At 49.6% G+C, this 15,108-nt stretch overlaps 1 protein-coding gene across 9 annotated transcripts in view; it reads right to left on the bottom strand.

The window, feature by feature from the left end:
- Positions 1 to 2,970: 2,970 nt before the first annotated feature.
- SNX19 (sorting nexin 19) overlaps positions 2,971 to 15,108 on the bottom strand; it is a 45,039-nt gene continuing 32,901 nt past the window's right edge. For 3 of the 9 annotated variants that reach the window (XM_029207402.1, XM_029207410.1, XM_029207413.1), the window contains 2 exons: positions 14,608 to 14,695; positions 13,299 to 13,673 (listed from right to left, as the gene is read on the bottom strand). In XM_029207402.1, coding sequence (XP_029063235.1) covers positions 13,541 to 13,673; positions 14,608 to 14,695 — 221 coding nt within the window. In that variant the 3' untranslated portion in view covers positions 13,299 to 13,540. Of the gene's footprint in view, positions 2,984 to 9,340; positions 12,548 to 13,269; positions 13,674 to 14,017; positions 14,074 to 14,607; positions 14,696 to 15,108 lie in introns of those variants that run through there. The other 6 variants (XM_029207407.1, XM_029207403.1, XM_029207406.1 and 3 more) reach the window with 6 other exon arrangements.

The following is a 15,108-nucleotide window of genomic DNA, read 5'->3' as shown; positions in this document are numbered from 1 at the left end:
TCACGTCTGGCTGGGTGCGCTCCCCGAGTTGTGGTTCCGTCTGCGTTTTCCGTGCACACACCTTGCTCTCAGACGGTGGCACAGCCCAGGTTCTGAGGCTCAGTGGCAGCCGGCCTGGTGTGAGTATACAGAGAACTCTCTTCCCTCCCCCAAGACAACTCCTGAAACTTCTCCCCTTTTCAAGCACTGTGGTGTTGAACGCCATCTGGGCAAGTTCTCTGACCACCTGAACTTGCAACCAAGGGGTAGGGATGATTGTCACCTACTCGGGGAGTCCACCACCAATCCCTCAGACAGTCAGTCCATTCATGAATTAAGCACTGTTTGTGTCCCTGCTGAGTCCTGAGCATTTGCTACGTGCAACGGAGAGTGCAAAGCCACAAACAACATAGGCCGTACTCGCAAGAGGTACATAATACAAGTGCAAAAGACAAAACTTGTACGCAGAGAGTCAGAAACCAATGGTCCAGAATCAACTAGTCTGGCACCAATGAAAATGGCAAGAGGAAGGAAGAGAAGAGAGACTTTTCCAGTGGACACTTGGCCTGAGCGAATGCTGGGAGGTAGGAGGGAGAATCACCATAGCAACAAGTCACCCTGAGCCTTGTCTCTTAAGACTGAAGGAAGAAGGCCTTTCCCCAGGACAGTGGGAGTCAGTAATACTGGATGAGAGAGCTTGGTTTATACACTTTTGAAACTTTAGAGGGTTGACACCCTGCCCAGAGCAACGGGAAGCAGCTTTGTTTAATGGAGTTCCAGGAGATGTTAGCTCTGGACCCAATAAACGGAGACTTGGATGAGCTTTTCACTGAAACGTGGATGGCCTTAGGTTCTGGTCTGCACGCTCAGGATGACAGCTGGGGGCACTGGAAATAGCCCTGAGCTGGAAGTTGGGGGACTCGGGTTCTAGTCTTGGCTTCGGCAATGAAAACGACAAACATTTATTACGCACTGTGTGCTAGGGCTTGTGCTAAGGATCCTAAGTATAACCCCGTCTCCCGCCTGTTCTCTGTGAGGGGAGTTCCATGTTATCCCCATTTACTGAATGAAAAAGCTAAGGCACGGAGACTTTAAATCACCTACCGAAGGACACAGAGCTAATCAGTGGGGGAGCTGGGATTCACACCTGGTTGTCGGTCGGCAGAACTATTTCTTAATCCCTGTGCTGCTGCCTCTTGAAAAAAATGGGTGACTGATCTTGGGCAAAAGTTTCTTTTTCAGTAAAATGAAGACACTAATAACTCCCCCAAATTACCTTAAAAAGTGTTTGTCAAGATCTAAATAAAACATTGGATATGAAATACTTCATAATTTAGAAAGTCCTACACATGTGTAAAGTATTACATTCCTCAGAGCAACAATGAAAAGATAAAATGGAAGAAGAGCTGATGGAAAAGACTCTAGAAAAATGAAAACCAAAAGTGTGTACTTTGATTATCAACCCGAGACAGGCTAATTGGGGATGAATAGGTCCTTGGACTCCATGGAAGTCTGGGGGTGTGGCTTATTCCTCAAAGCTGTATGGTAGCCTTAATCCATGTGATTTTGGAAGGCTTAAAGAGGGAGAATGGAGGATAGGGACTTTTACTCTAGGAGCCCAGAGAAAGTCAAGACAGTCCTTCAGAGTCAAAGCTACATTCTTTCCTCCCTCACTTTCATCATGCTTCGTTCCTTCCTTCCTTCTTTCCTCAAACTGAGACCCAAATGAAGTGGAAGAAAATCTCTACTGAGATAAGAGTCAAGATGAAATATAATCATTCATTCGTTTTGATGACAAACATTCAGAAAGCATCATCACTGTTCCAGAAACTGGCCAGGAACTGGAAGGCACAGTCTTTGCTCTCTAACTGATGACAGAGCTGGACAGGGTTTCATCCAATATCCAGCCCATCCTCTGTATGGAAAGAAAGAAAGAAAAGTCCAGGGAAGTGAAGAGATTTGTTCAAGGTCACCGTGCCCAGGCAAATGTGTGTTTCCTCCCCGTTTCAGACATTCCCTTCTGGGTGGATTTGGGGTGAGGGAGGGGGAATTCGTTCACAATCCATATACTGCCCTGTGACAACAATTCCAAAGAATGCCAGGTGATTTTTTTAAAGCTCACCTTTGAAATGGTTCTTTCTCTGCCTGTATACGCCTGAAGAGTTAAATAGGAACAATCTACATAGGGGTCTCATGGACTATCGATCGCCTGCTTTCCCGTATCAAGGAGTGCTTCCCTGTAAGACTGAGATCAGCACCCATGTACACGGAGTTGTGTGTTCCTGTGAGATGAAACAGTCAGTTACGGCCACTGAACACCTAACCAGTCCCCGTGGAGCTGACTCTCCGCTCCTCTCCCATCTCACCTTCCCTTATCACGTGCTGGTGGCCGAATCTCCCCCACTGACTGCAAGATAATTCACATCCTCTGGTGTTACCGCTCCCTCCCACTTCAGCTCAGCATTATAAACAAGACAAAATGTAATAAAAAGGTAAAAAAGACAAACAAAAATACCTTTCACCAGGGGCTGGGCTGGGGACTAGAGAGTACGTCTGTCATTGGGGGAAAACAACACCCCTTTTTAGTCCAGAATTCATCAGATTCCTCCTATGGTGATAGAGAGGTCCTTTCACCCCAGCAACCAGGAGGCTCCAGCTGGGCATGTGCTTCTGAGATGGGTCCTGGCTAAGGGCCACCAGTCTGGGGCCTGCTTCTGGGGACGTCGGCACCTCCAATGAGATGGTCAGCCTGAGAGGCATGGGAGGTGGGGCCCGGTGTTACTGCTGCAGCTATGAAACCTACTCAGACAGCCTCCTCCCACACTGATCTGAGAAGCTGGCAGATCTTTACAGCGGGGGTGCTGACAGACGTCTAAGGCTTCACCTCTGCTCAGTGGAAGGTTCCTGCTGTCATCTGGCTTTTAAGGGGGGTTGCAGGGGTGTGGCTCCATTGTGGGCAGGAAGATGGAGAGAAAATTGCCAGATGGTGTTGAGGATTCCAAGTCTACCAGAAGAGAAAGAAAGACATTACTCACTGACACAAGAAGGCTGCCAACTCCACTTACAGATCAAGCCTTTGTGTGCAGGCAAAGTCTGTCCCGAGCCCGTGTGAGAGGACGAAGGAACCAGCCATGGCCTCTGAGAATTTGTGAGATGACAGAATATTTAAGGGGAAACTAGGGAGATGCCACGGTGTAGTAGTTGGAGAAATCACAGTACGCAAGACAATCTGCCCCCAAGGGCTCTACAGCTGCTGGAGAGGACAGACGGGCACGTCCTCAGGGGCAGGTCAGGACAGACCTACTCCAGGTGCAGCTCCATGAGCACAGCTGGATACAGTCCAAGCAAGGTGTGCTGAGCCCAGCCAATTCAAGGGAAACTTCTGTTTCATTACGTTTCAGTTCTTAAGAAGGAACCTCTTCATTACACATTGCTTCTCAGGGCAGCAGGTAAAAGGCACACAGAACTATGAACAGATACAATCAGCAACCACTTCTGCTTTTACATGGCATCTTTCCCACTTGAGCATTAATTATTTGGCATTTTCTCCCTGCTTTTCAGAAAGTTTTCTCTAGGAGGTTGAACTTACAGAGAAGATTTAAGGGAGAGGAAAGCTTCAGCAGTATCTCCAGAGGCTGTTTTGCATTTTCTAATGTCTGAAGTTTTTACAACAAGTTTTCCATGGAAAACTCAACAAGTCACTAAACTCTCTGAGTCTCAGAACCCAGACTTAAAGTCAGGGGAAGAGATTCCCATGGCTAACCTTTCTAGTCATCCGTCCTGTCAGTTTGGACTGCCATAACAAAATCCCACAGGCTGGGTGGCTTCAACAGAAATTTATTTCTCGTGGTTCTGGAGGCTGAGAAGTCCAAGATCAAGATGCTGGCAAGGTAGGTTTCATCCTGAGGCCGTTTCTCTTGGTTTGTAGGTGGCCACCTTCTCACTGGGGGCCCACGTGACCTCTTCATGTGCGTGAGGAGAGGAAGCTCTGGTGTCTCTTCGTGCAAGGGCACTAATTTCATCATGGGGGCTTCCACCCTCATGACCTCGTCTAAACCTAACTACCTCCCCCTGGCTCACCTCCTGATACCATCACACTGGGGGCTAGGGCTTCAACATAAAAATTCTGCGGTGGGAGGGACACAAGCATTTTGTCTACAACATTGTGCGAATAGTTTGGAACATGTAAAGCATTTATGAAAATGTTTAATCTTAGGGTCGATGGTTATTCTGATTTCACAGAAGGGAATACTAGGGCACTCTTCTTCATAGAATATCAAATATGGAGTCAAGTATAAGAAATATCATAGGGGCTTCCCTGGTGGCACAGTGGTTGAGAGTCTGCCTGCCAATGCAGGGGACACGGGTTCGAGCCCTGGTCTGGGAAGATCCCACATGCCGCGGAGCAACTGGGCCCGTGAGCCACAACTACTGAGCCTGCGCGTCTGGAGCCTGTGCTCTGCAGCAAGAGAGGCCGAGGTAGTGAGAGGCCCGCGCACCGCGAGGAAGAGTGGCCCCCGCTCGCCGCAACTAGAGAAAGCCCTCACACAGAAACGAAGACCCAACACAGCCAAAAATAAATAAATAAATTTATAAAAAAAAAAAAAAAAAAGAAATATCATACATTTAAGGTTTACCTGTAATCTTAAGTTGATGTCCATATTAATTTATCATAGAGACAATTAGACTAGTGGGACAGCCGAGTCAACCCACAAAGACTGGTAAGCTAATACAGGAGAAAAATTTAAGGAATAAAGAGAGAGCAATTTTTGAGTTGCATAAGAAAGGAAAAATGACAGAGCTATGAAATCTTTATAAAATATTTTTTTCCTGTTATTATTTACTTAGTTTGGTTTTTAAGAAAAGGGTTTCAGAAATAAACACAGGAAAGGATTGGGTGAAGCAAACTATTGGTCCAAGGCTGCCTGCTATGAACAAGACTAGATGAGGAAAATTTCTATCACTTGGGAAACATCTACAGAAACCCTAATCTTATATAGATCTCAGGTCACTCCACTCCAGCAGTGGGCATTCTCCACATCCCAAACCTCAGGACGCGGAGCCTGCTGAAACACAAGCTCTCACTCACCTCAATCCTCTCCAGACTGCTAGAAGGAGGTGCACAGCCCTGCTCTCCAAGCATTGAGGCCATGAGTATTACTGCCGTCTCCACACATGCATACTTATCTCCCCTCTTATCCGTCCAGACAAGCTCTCGCCTTGTAAGCAAATGCCGTATGGCACTCACAAGCCCATATCTGTGCAAGGCACACACCTGTACACGGGGGAGAATTCTGTTTCAAACATTAAAACAACAGCTTCTATCTCATCCAAACAGATCGGCGAAAAGGAAATTTTCTGGGTCCTCACCCATATGCAGGATATACAAAGCTGTCTGGAACAGATCTGGTATTAATTACCTAGTGCTCTACACTGGAATAAGTGCTTAATCCCAAGGAGGTTTACACTGGAGACTGACCAACCTGCCCTGGGTTGGATACACAACCAATCTTGGCTCCAGAGACTATTCCACATCATGTGTTGTGCAAATGTGCACTGGCACAGGAATGGACTTCGTTCCTCAGCAGATGGGATCCTTCTTCCGCGGGGCGACTCTAAGATAATATATGACCCAAGCACTACATTGTCTAGAGCTTCCTACTTTTCACGAAATGCATCACTGTCTTAATTCTCAGACTGAACTTCTTCCTCCTTTACCTGCACTTGCCCTCTTTCAAGTCATGGCCTGGAGGCTCCTTCTGGGGCCCAGGAACAGCAGGCGACTTTCATGTTGACCTGCAGCTAATTTGGATGTCTTAGATTCCTAAGTTTTCATTCTGATGGCAGCTGCCCAGTTTTGATCTGTGTTTGGGCAAATAGTTGCAGCAGCAAACTTGGTGGGGAAGATAGCAAACACCTGTGAGAGTGAAGTGGCCTTTATGCTAGGCTTCCTTTTCTTCATGGTTATTACTGTGTCTTTGAAGAGTTTTCCTTGCCGTATCTTAGACATGACTTAAACTATTAGAGAAGGTGTGAAATAGAGAATTTTGGATCTGGGACCAAAGGATTTCCAGAAAGCAAATGGGAGAGAAAGTTGTCTTTCTCTTCATGGAAACTGCATTCCTTACAAATTTGTGTCTGGGGCAGGAAGAAGTTGAGAATATTTCTTGCAGGCAGATTTTTGTTTTGTCTTCTGATCCCAGTGCGGTAAAGAGTAGGTGAAGGTGGGGGACTTGGAAAGTAAACAGGGCACGCTGGGTGTTTTTGTGGCTGGATCATTTTAGAAACCATTTTCAAATCAGGACCAATTTTCTTTAAAAAGCGTATAGTTTTAGAACCTTACGGCCTACATACTTAGATGGCAAACAGCACTCTTATAAGACTGTGTGGGTTTTGGCGATAGAAAAATGAACTTCTTTCACTTGATATTTGCTTTAGAATAAAGATATAAGCTCCTAAAAAGGAAAACTTGGCTTCGCCTCATCCCTTTCTCCATCTTTTGTCCCCAGCAAATTCTTCTTTCATTCAACTTATTCACATACTTTACCTCCTAAGAGTTGATAAGCATAATAGTCTTTAATTAAACGAGCTTCAGTATTTATTTTGCACTAGGTAGATAAAATGGTTGCGAAGGCACCGGGATATAACGGGAGTAGAACAGATACAATGTTCGTTGCCCTTGAAGAATTATAACCTCTTGCTGAAGACCCCACAGGTATGCACAAGGACCTGAGAGGCAGCGTGTTGATAGGTAACTCTGAGTGGCACAATCAGGTAAAGCTTTAAGGAGAAGGTGGAACTTGAATGGCTCTGACAGACAGAGGGTGCCCACCCACGCACAGCTGGAGGAAGGAAGGGAATCTACCTGGAGAAAGGGCATGGGCCAAAGGACAGAAGCAGGAGAGAGCAGAACACTGGCCCCTAGACTTCTGTGAAACTATCTCATCCAACTTCCTGGCTAAACCAACTCCATAATACATTCTGTCCCCAAGTAAAAGTCCTACTGCCAACCAAGCCCACATGATTCTCCTAGAGACACATGAAACCTTAATGAACGGTGCCCTCACTGTTCTTGAAAGAATCTGGTTTGCCATCACTTTGTTGAATTTGGACTCTGTGTATTTGTAAAGGATATAAACTCTAAAGACAGGGCTGGTTTTCTTCCTCAATAAGGTCTGTTCCCCCTAACAGCAAGATATGAAATGAAATGCAGGCATTTTGCTAAATCATGGCAAATCTTTCTGACAGCTACAGGGGCAGAATGATTCTTTATCAAGGGGCACAGACAAAAGGGCTGATGCCCCAAGCTTATAGATCACCACACAATGCTATACCCAGCACAGAGAAGTCACAGCTTCTGTGGTCACGATAGTGCCTTTATCTGCAATCTCAGACTTTTGTGTTTATCTGTCTTGGTCTTTATCTCCCACTGATTAATCCAAGTGTCTGGAAGTAAGTATGACCCACTCTCCATTGGTCATAATAATATAGTGCAACAGTAACAGGGAACATATGGAGAAGAAAAAAAGGTCGAAGTGTGCACGTGACCACATGTAAAATAAACAACAAGGATTTCCTGTATAGCACAGGGAACTATATTAAATATCTTGTAATAAACTATAATGAAAATAATCGAAACATAAAAAATGGATATACACATATATACGTATAACCAAATCACTTTGCTGTACACCTGAAACTAACACATTGTAAATCAACTACACTTCAATTGAGAAAAAGTCAAAGTGTGGATTATTTATATATAAGCCGCAGATTTACCTCCTTAACCTTTATTGCACTTTAATACCAAAATTAGCTTGCATTTCCTAAACGAACATTGGTGAGAAAGAGGCCTATCTGGGATTAAAATGAGTAGATAATGTCACTTAGGAAACGTTTTCTAAGTTTGGATCTTGATTCTATTACTTTTCTTTCATTCCCCTCCAGCCCTCCACACCCAGAAGCAGTGTGCCAGTGGCGCCTAGAGAAGCACCTGTGGGTGAGGTCTGCAGGATCAAGATGTGTGGGGAAACCAGACTCTGTCCTGCTGGTGAAGACGTCAAAGCCAGGAGTAGTTCTCTGTATCCTATCACTTGCTTGTGTGCACTTCCAGAAAAGCCGAGTTCACAGGTACTTTCAGACCAGAGACAGGTGGGAGTGCGCGGGACGCGGCAGGAGGGCTCAGCGAATCTGAGAAGAGCGCAGTGCACGTGCCACGGGGGCTGCTGGCGCCCGAACTTCCTCCACCGACCGCTTCGTGCTGCCTCTGCTTCAACCCCGCTGCTCCTGGCTCACGGCCGGGAAATGTTATGATGATTTTCACTTGTTTCTTGCTTGACACATTCTTCCGAGTTCGTGTTTTCCTGCTTGTTTTTAAGAAAACCAGACCCTGCCGTCTCTGTGCACTACGAAGTAGCAGACCAGTCTCAGGGTGCGGGAGGGGCTTTGGGGTAGCTGCCAGTGTTCCGTGTGTAGCGGCCTCCTCACCCTTTACGCCACAGAGGAGCGACGGAGGCTTGCTGGCTGGAAACCCTTCCGCCTTCAGCGCTTTGTTCTCTGGCCCACCAAGGCAGTGCAAGCGAGCGCTGGCCTGTGACTTCCGGCTCTCCCGGTGGAGAAAGGGGACAGAGGACCCGCGTTATGGCGGAGCCCGCCCAGCGGGGCTTCAAGGAGCGCAGCATCATGCTTTCCCTTCTCCCCCGTTACGGCTCCTGCTCCCGTCTGCAGGGCGAGGAGCAACTGCAGGCTCCCGGGCCGCGGCGGCGGGGTCTGGCCAGAGCGCGGCCGCCGGGTGTCCGGAGCCAGGCTGCTCCACGGCTCCGTCCAGGAGCTGAGGAGGGGCCAGTAATGGCACCGCTGCGTCCCAGCAGGGCGCCGACGCTTGACAAACCCGCTCTTACACGTGATCTCGATTGCCTCTCAAAAGGGTTGTAACGTTTTCGCCCCTTTTTCTACGAGAGACCTGAGTCTCGGTGCAGGTGAGTTACCCAACCACGTGGCGTCCTCAGAGCCGACTAGGTGGCAGGGCGAGGACTCCGCCACCTCATATGCAGGCAGCGGCGGGAACAGGCCGGGAGGGAGCAAGGGGGTCAGGAGGGGCTGAGGCAGGAGCCGAGTCCCAGGGGCAGGACCAGGCCAGGCGGTTTGCGCGCGTGTGGTCGAGCCCCCCCGTTCCCGGTAGCAGGCCTGCAGATGACAGACGCTCTCAGGGGGACTCTTCCTTGACCCCCGCCGTGCAGAGGGAACCCACCGAGGTCCCTCACCCGCCGGGCCCTCGTGCCCACAGGCCCCCTCCGCCTGACCCCCCCGGGGCTCCCGCCTCGGCTCTCGCCCCTCCCTCCCCACCCACAGGGCTCGCCCTGTGCTGGGCCGCACGCAGCTGTCTTTAAAGTCTGGATTGCTGTGACATACACCAAAATGTGCCGTCTCAGCCACTTCGAAGTGTGCAGTTAAGCAGGGTTACAGACACTCACACTGGTGTAGACGGGTCTTCAGGACTGCTTCCTCTCCCGTGAGGCGGAACCTCCGCACCCGCTACACGGCCACCCCTGGCCCTCGACCGCCATTCCATCTGTCCTGTGGGCCTGGCCGCTCGGGGCACCTCAGATAAGAGGCCAGACGGGATGTGTATGCCGGGGACTCCCCGTAACTCTACCCACCTGGTTCACTGTGCTCTCCACCTGGACACCTCCCCATTGCTTCACCGGCTAATTCCCGTTAATCCTTTAGGAGTCGATTCCGATGTTATCACCTCAGGCTCTCCCTGGCTCCCCAGCCTCAATTAAGTGCCCCTCCTGTACATTTAGTGGTGCATTAGCTGCACCCAGTTGGAGGTGGCGACCGAGTCCTAAGCCCCTGATACTTGAGGCGCGGTTGCGGGCCTGCATTCTCACTGGCTACCCCTGGGAGCTTGAGAGAATGCAGTTCGCTAGGCCTTTACCAGGGCGCCAGGTCACTCAGGCACACACTCCAGTTCAGTAAGCACTGTTCTCACTGGACGAGGGGGCTGCAAAAACTACTCCTGGGCTAAACCCAACCGGCTGCCCTCTGTGTGAACAAAGCTTTATGCCAACAGCCGGTCATCTGAATACACATTGCCTGTGGCTGCTTTCACACCACAGTGGAAGGGCTGAGCGGCTGCAAGAGAGACCATCATGTGGCCACACAGCCTAAAACATGTGTTCCCTGGCCCTTTACCACAGACGTCTACTAGACCATAGGCTCCTTCAAAGTGAGAACCCGTCTTATTTTGCTTTGTAATTAGCACAATGGTTATGTGTGTGGGCCTGAGGGCAGACTGACAAGATTTCTATCTCAGCTCTGCCATTTCCCTCAAGTGACTGGCAGGTCACCGTCTCTGTGCCTCATGTTCCCTTATAAAGTGGGGACAGAGAGTAGAACTACCTCACAGGGCTGATGTGTGGGTTACGTAAGGTAATGGACGTGAAGGGCTTCACATGGCACCTTCCGCAAACGTTACCCTTAGCTGGTTCGCTATTTTTAGAGCACCGGGGACTTTGGTGATGTTGGCAGGATGGCCCCTGCACCTGACACTGTTTATCAACGCCCATTCTCTGCTTCTTCCTTGCTAACATCTAATTATTTTTTCAGGTATCTAATCTTCCGGGAGAGTGACCTCCTCCCTGGGCGACAAACACGACTACGAGCCAGTCGTGGTCATGCATCCTCAATGTCAGTGGACTGGCTTAGGGGCGGGCAGTTCTGGCCAACGAGTCAGGAGAAGAGGAATCTTGGAGGGCTTCTGGAAAACGGTTTCCTCATTCTTTAGAAGAAAACGTGGGAGAGATGCCCCCGTTCTTTCATGGATATTTGTTATATGTGAATGTGATGCCCTGAAGCGCAGCAACTATGAAGATAGGCGGTCTGAGGACGAGCTAACATGTTTACAAGGGCAAAGCAAAAAGATGGGAAGAATCTGGGCCCTCTATGAGGTCAGAGTTGTTGAATCCATCAACCCCCGGGCCTCACCCACTCAGGTACTGATCTGAGGGAAGACAATAAATGTTTCTAGTAATTTAATTTCAGGCTAAAGCCACCTAACTCATATAGCCAGGGACCATGTTGACACATATTTTTACTCCGCCCAGGACCTAACAACTGTTGTTGGGTGCCATGAGCAAAGGAAGAGTGGAAGTTGGAAATGAATGGGCTGGGTAGGGCAAAAGGAGAATCACGAATGTTCCAGGTTAGTGTAGGTCCAATTCTTCATTCATCGCTCTCTCAGGTGGAGTATCTTTTCCTGAGACCTGTGGCTCGCTCCCAAATGCTTATCTCCCTTGTTGTCTGAACCTACTACCTAAACATGGGAGGTCGTTTCAGAGCCAGATGGGGTTTGATTATTTCCTTGACGATATCCATTATTTCCCTTCTGGGTAGGAGGAGGGTCTGCAGACAGCTGATCTTTTTGGGGCAGAGAGTATGGAGGTGGGGTCTCTTATAGAACACGAAATACAAGGAAGTGTTCTTTGGGCTGGAAGTATCAAAAGATTGCTTAGAATTTACCATTATAGGGGTTTAACGGTGTTGTCAGCTTGTGTACTGGTTTTGTGTCATATCTGAGCCAGAACTAGTAGCAGAGATTCAAAGCAACATAGGTGGCAAGTACACATGAGAGCAAAGCATGGGGAGAGAAGGGCAGCGGAGCACGGGGCCGCCCCCACCTCTCCTGGAGAGCACCCTGGCCCTGGCGGTGGGAGGGAGGGGCAGCACGGTGTCGCTGGGCCCCCTGCAGTCCCTCACCCTGCAGACACTTACCACAGGGAGAAATGCTGAGCGGCTTCTCCTGTGAGTGCCCCGGGTGGGAGACGCTCTGAGAACTCTGGAGCCACAAAGTGAAACAATGAACTTTTTGTTTTGTTTTGTTTTTGGTTTTCTTTTGCCGTACGCGGGCCTCTCACTGTTGTGGCCTCTCCCGTTGCGGAGCACAGGCTCCGGACGCGCAGGCTCAGCGGCCATGGCTCACGGGCCCAGCCGCTCTGCGGCATGTGGGATCTTCCCGGACCGGGGCACGAACCCGCGTCCCCTGCATCGGCAGGTGGACTCTCAACCACTGCGCCACCAGGGAAGCCCAACAATCAACTTTTAAGGCAGAAGGAACCAAGTGACATGACCTTATTCATCCCCTTGCCTTTAGGCACTAACAGTACCACTAAAGCCCCCAATCACCTCACTACATGTTTGATGGTTAAAAGCCTTCCGGGGTGGGGTGCGGGGAAGCAGAAAGATTTCACAGCTTTCTCCCGTGAGCCGTTTTAATCTAAGAGAACTTTGACACTTGTCCTAGACCCACCCTGTTCTCGCCAGTCCAACCCCAAGACCCTCCTCCACGTGGAAGGGTCCCAGTTCAGTGGCATCAGGCATGCCCCAGCAAGCGCAAGCTAAAGGGACGAGGGTGAGCGAACCCCCCGCGGTGAGACCTACGTGCAGCGCCTACCTCCTGGCTCTCCGTCCCTCCTTTCCTTCCACCAATTTCTACGAATTGTCCGTCTTTCTAATGGACGCCATGCCTTTGCTTTCACCACTGGTGCTCTTCAAGACTAATTAGATCCTGAAGGAACAGGAAGTAAAAAGCTGTTTCTGGGTAAGCTGCTAATGTTCTTGGCTTAGAGTTAAAGTTCCCTGCCAGAGACCTGCAGAGAGAGAACCCTCACTCCTCTGGGCATTCTCAGCCAAGAAGCAAGTGCTTCCCTTCCCTCGGGCAGCTCTGGGCTGAATATGCAACTTGCCATTCGATTGGGTTGAAGAAAGACTGAGGAGGCCACAAAGGTCAAAACTCACTTCGCTCTTGGGGAGGGGGTTAGAAAGCTAGTAAAGAAAACCTGCGGTGCAGCTGTCTTTCAGGAGAGGGTACGGAGGGTCGGGTGGATCTACCAGAAGTGTTGTCAGTCTGTGCTGAGGTCTTTGGGACAGGAAGAGTACAGCCACCCAGGGAGAAAGCCTGCAGTGACACCCTCTACGGGGCCGATGTGCTGGAAGCACGCCTTGAGAAAGGTTTCCCTCCCTCTTGCGGGGCTGTTGGGAAGCTAGGTAGGACGAGGGGTCTGGCTTTCAAGAGTGGTCCCAAATGAATTTTCAGTTTCCTGGTGGGAACAGAGAACTCAGAAGATTGTCTTCTCTAAGAAAATCTGGCTATGGTTTTTCTCCTGGTCTACCTAGAGCCTGCACTGGTGGGTGAGGCACACGTGTGCACAGGGCCAGGCTGTTGGCAAACAACCTTAGGGAGGAGGGCAAAGGAGAGGCAAAAGGGGCTCATTCCTCTACCTCACAGCTTCCTTTTCCAAAGGAAGCAGGATCCGCCCACCAGCAACAGTCCAAACACCACCAAAGAGGCATGGAAATGGGTATGCATGCAACTGGTCCATATACCCCCTCATCGCCTGCTACAAATGGAGTATAAGTTGGGGGAGAACTGTGCCACTGAGACCCCAGGCCTTCTGAGCCACAGCCCAGTTCCAGAGGCACAGCCCTCCTGACTGGTCTCTGGGTGGCAGAGTAATGCTCTCTTCCTAACCTTCGAAGAAATGGGTGAAATAACCTCTGGTTAAGGGGAGATGCCCATCTTCCTGGGGCTGCCTGGGGTGTCTGCGGCAGAGCTGGTTATGGCGGACACCTCAGCAGAGGCACTGAGATCCAAGAATTCCAGGATGACGTCCCAAAGGCAGTAAATCAAATGCCTGAAACAGATGAACAAAACAACTCAGAGCAGGGTCTGGCTCGGTCTAGGGACACCAGATCCTGTTTATGACATTTATCTTCCCTCTCCCTTTCCCCTCTACTGATATCCTTAGTGGACTCCAAACATCAACAGCTGGACAAAGCCTCTGTCATGAAATGAAAGTCTGTTGAACTCATAAAGGCTATGACCCCAGTAAAGGTGGAGATGGTACTCGAGACTAGATGTTAGGAAATTCCACATTGCTTTATAGCTAGCTACATTAGCACATTGGCACTGCTCTGAAGAACTCTAAAGGAGGGAAAAATCCCTGTGATAACAACTTACTAAGAATCTTCAGGTTACCTGTGATGAGGTAAAGCCAGGAGCCTTGAGGTGCGAGAGTGAGCAGACACGGTGAGCTGCAGGACGGGGGTGAGAGGGGAGTGGGCGAGCACTCAACACGTGCAGAAGATTCCACCCCAAGGCACCAGCCAGGGAAGCACTGACCTCTCTGCACTATTCAAGGAGGTGCACCAGCATTTCTGGTCCCCTTATCAGAGGCCAACTCCTCATCTTGTCTACCTCACATCAGGCAAAGACCCATGCTGAAAGTACTGCCCAGGCCAAGGGCTGCTCTCGAGATGCTCACAGGGGCAGGCAGGTGTCAGGAAGAACAGGCCTGGGGGTGACAGGGCCTTTTCAGTAGCTCACGTCGGGGCCTGCATCAAGTTCTTCCAAATGCAAACGGTGGCTGGTCCCACCAGCTTCCGACCACCTGACACCTGCTCAGAAGCCAGCACAGTGGGTTTTACCCAGTGTGCGTGGACCTGGTCATCACACTCTGGGGCCAGGGCCCAGGGCAAGGAGAGACTGCGGCACCGTTCCTCTCAGTGAAGCTGTTCACCCAGAAACCCGAGATGCCTCAGACCAGAGACGGCATCAGCCATGCCTACCGGTTGATGAGGGGCTGCTGCAGTGACTCCAAGACAAGACTCCAGCTCAGCCGGCATTTGTTCGCCCCAAGGATTTCTACGACGATATCTGAAGAGGAAAAACAGATGTGGTTTTAGTGTCACCGCTGAAGCTTTAGCTTCTAAGGGGTTCGTCTCCTCAAGATATCTGCTGTCTTTAATCATATTGGGTACTTCTGGCACACCTCTGAACCACACAGCCAAACTAAAATCGTCAGAAAATAGGGAAAAGCCAAGAAAAATGTTTCTTAACTTTAGGTATCTAAATTAGAATGGGCCTCAAGAAACAATTTGGTAACCTGTCACTAAAGTGCAGGTACTTCTGATACAGCAGGTTAGGTTGGAGAACAGAGGTAAGTAAGAGTGAATAACACTGTCCAAGGCTAAGAGTTCACTACTGTACCCTGCTTCCCCCAGCACAACCGGAGGCAACAAACTGCCTTCCCCGCCCTCCAAAAACCATATAAAGCAAAGGGGAAAAGC

The sequence above is a fragment of the Monodon monoceros genome, unplaced genomic scaffold, assembly GCF_005190385.1.
Source record: "Monodon monoceros isolate NGI ecotype Baffin Bay Population unplaced genomic scaffold, NGI_Narwhal_1 Super_Scaffold_7, whole genome shotgun sequence".
Classification (NCBI taxonomy): Eukaryota; Metazoa; Chordata; class Mammalia; order Artiodactyla; family Monodontidae; genus Monodon; species Monodon monoceros.
Note: the sequence above shows the minus strand (reverse complement) of the source record. Positions and strands in the feature narration are given on the sequence as shown.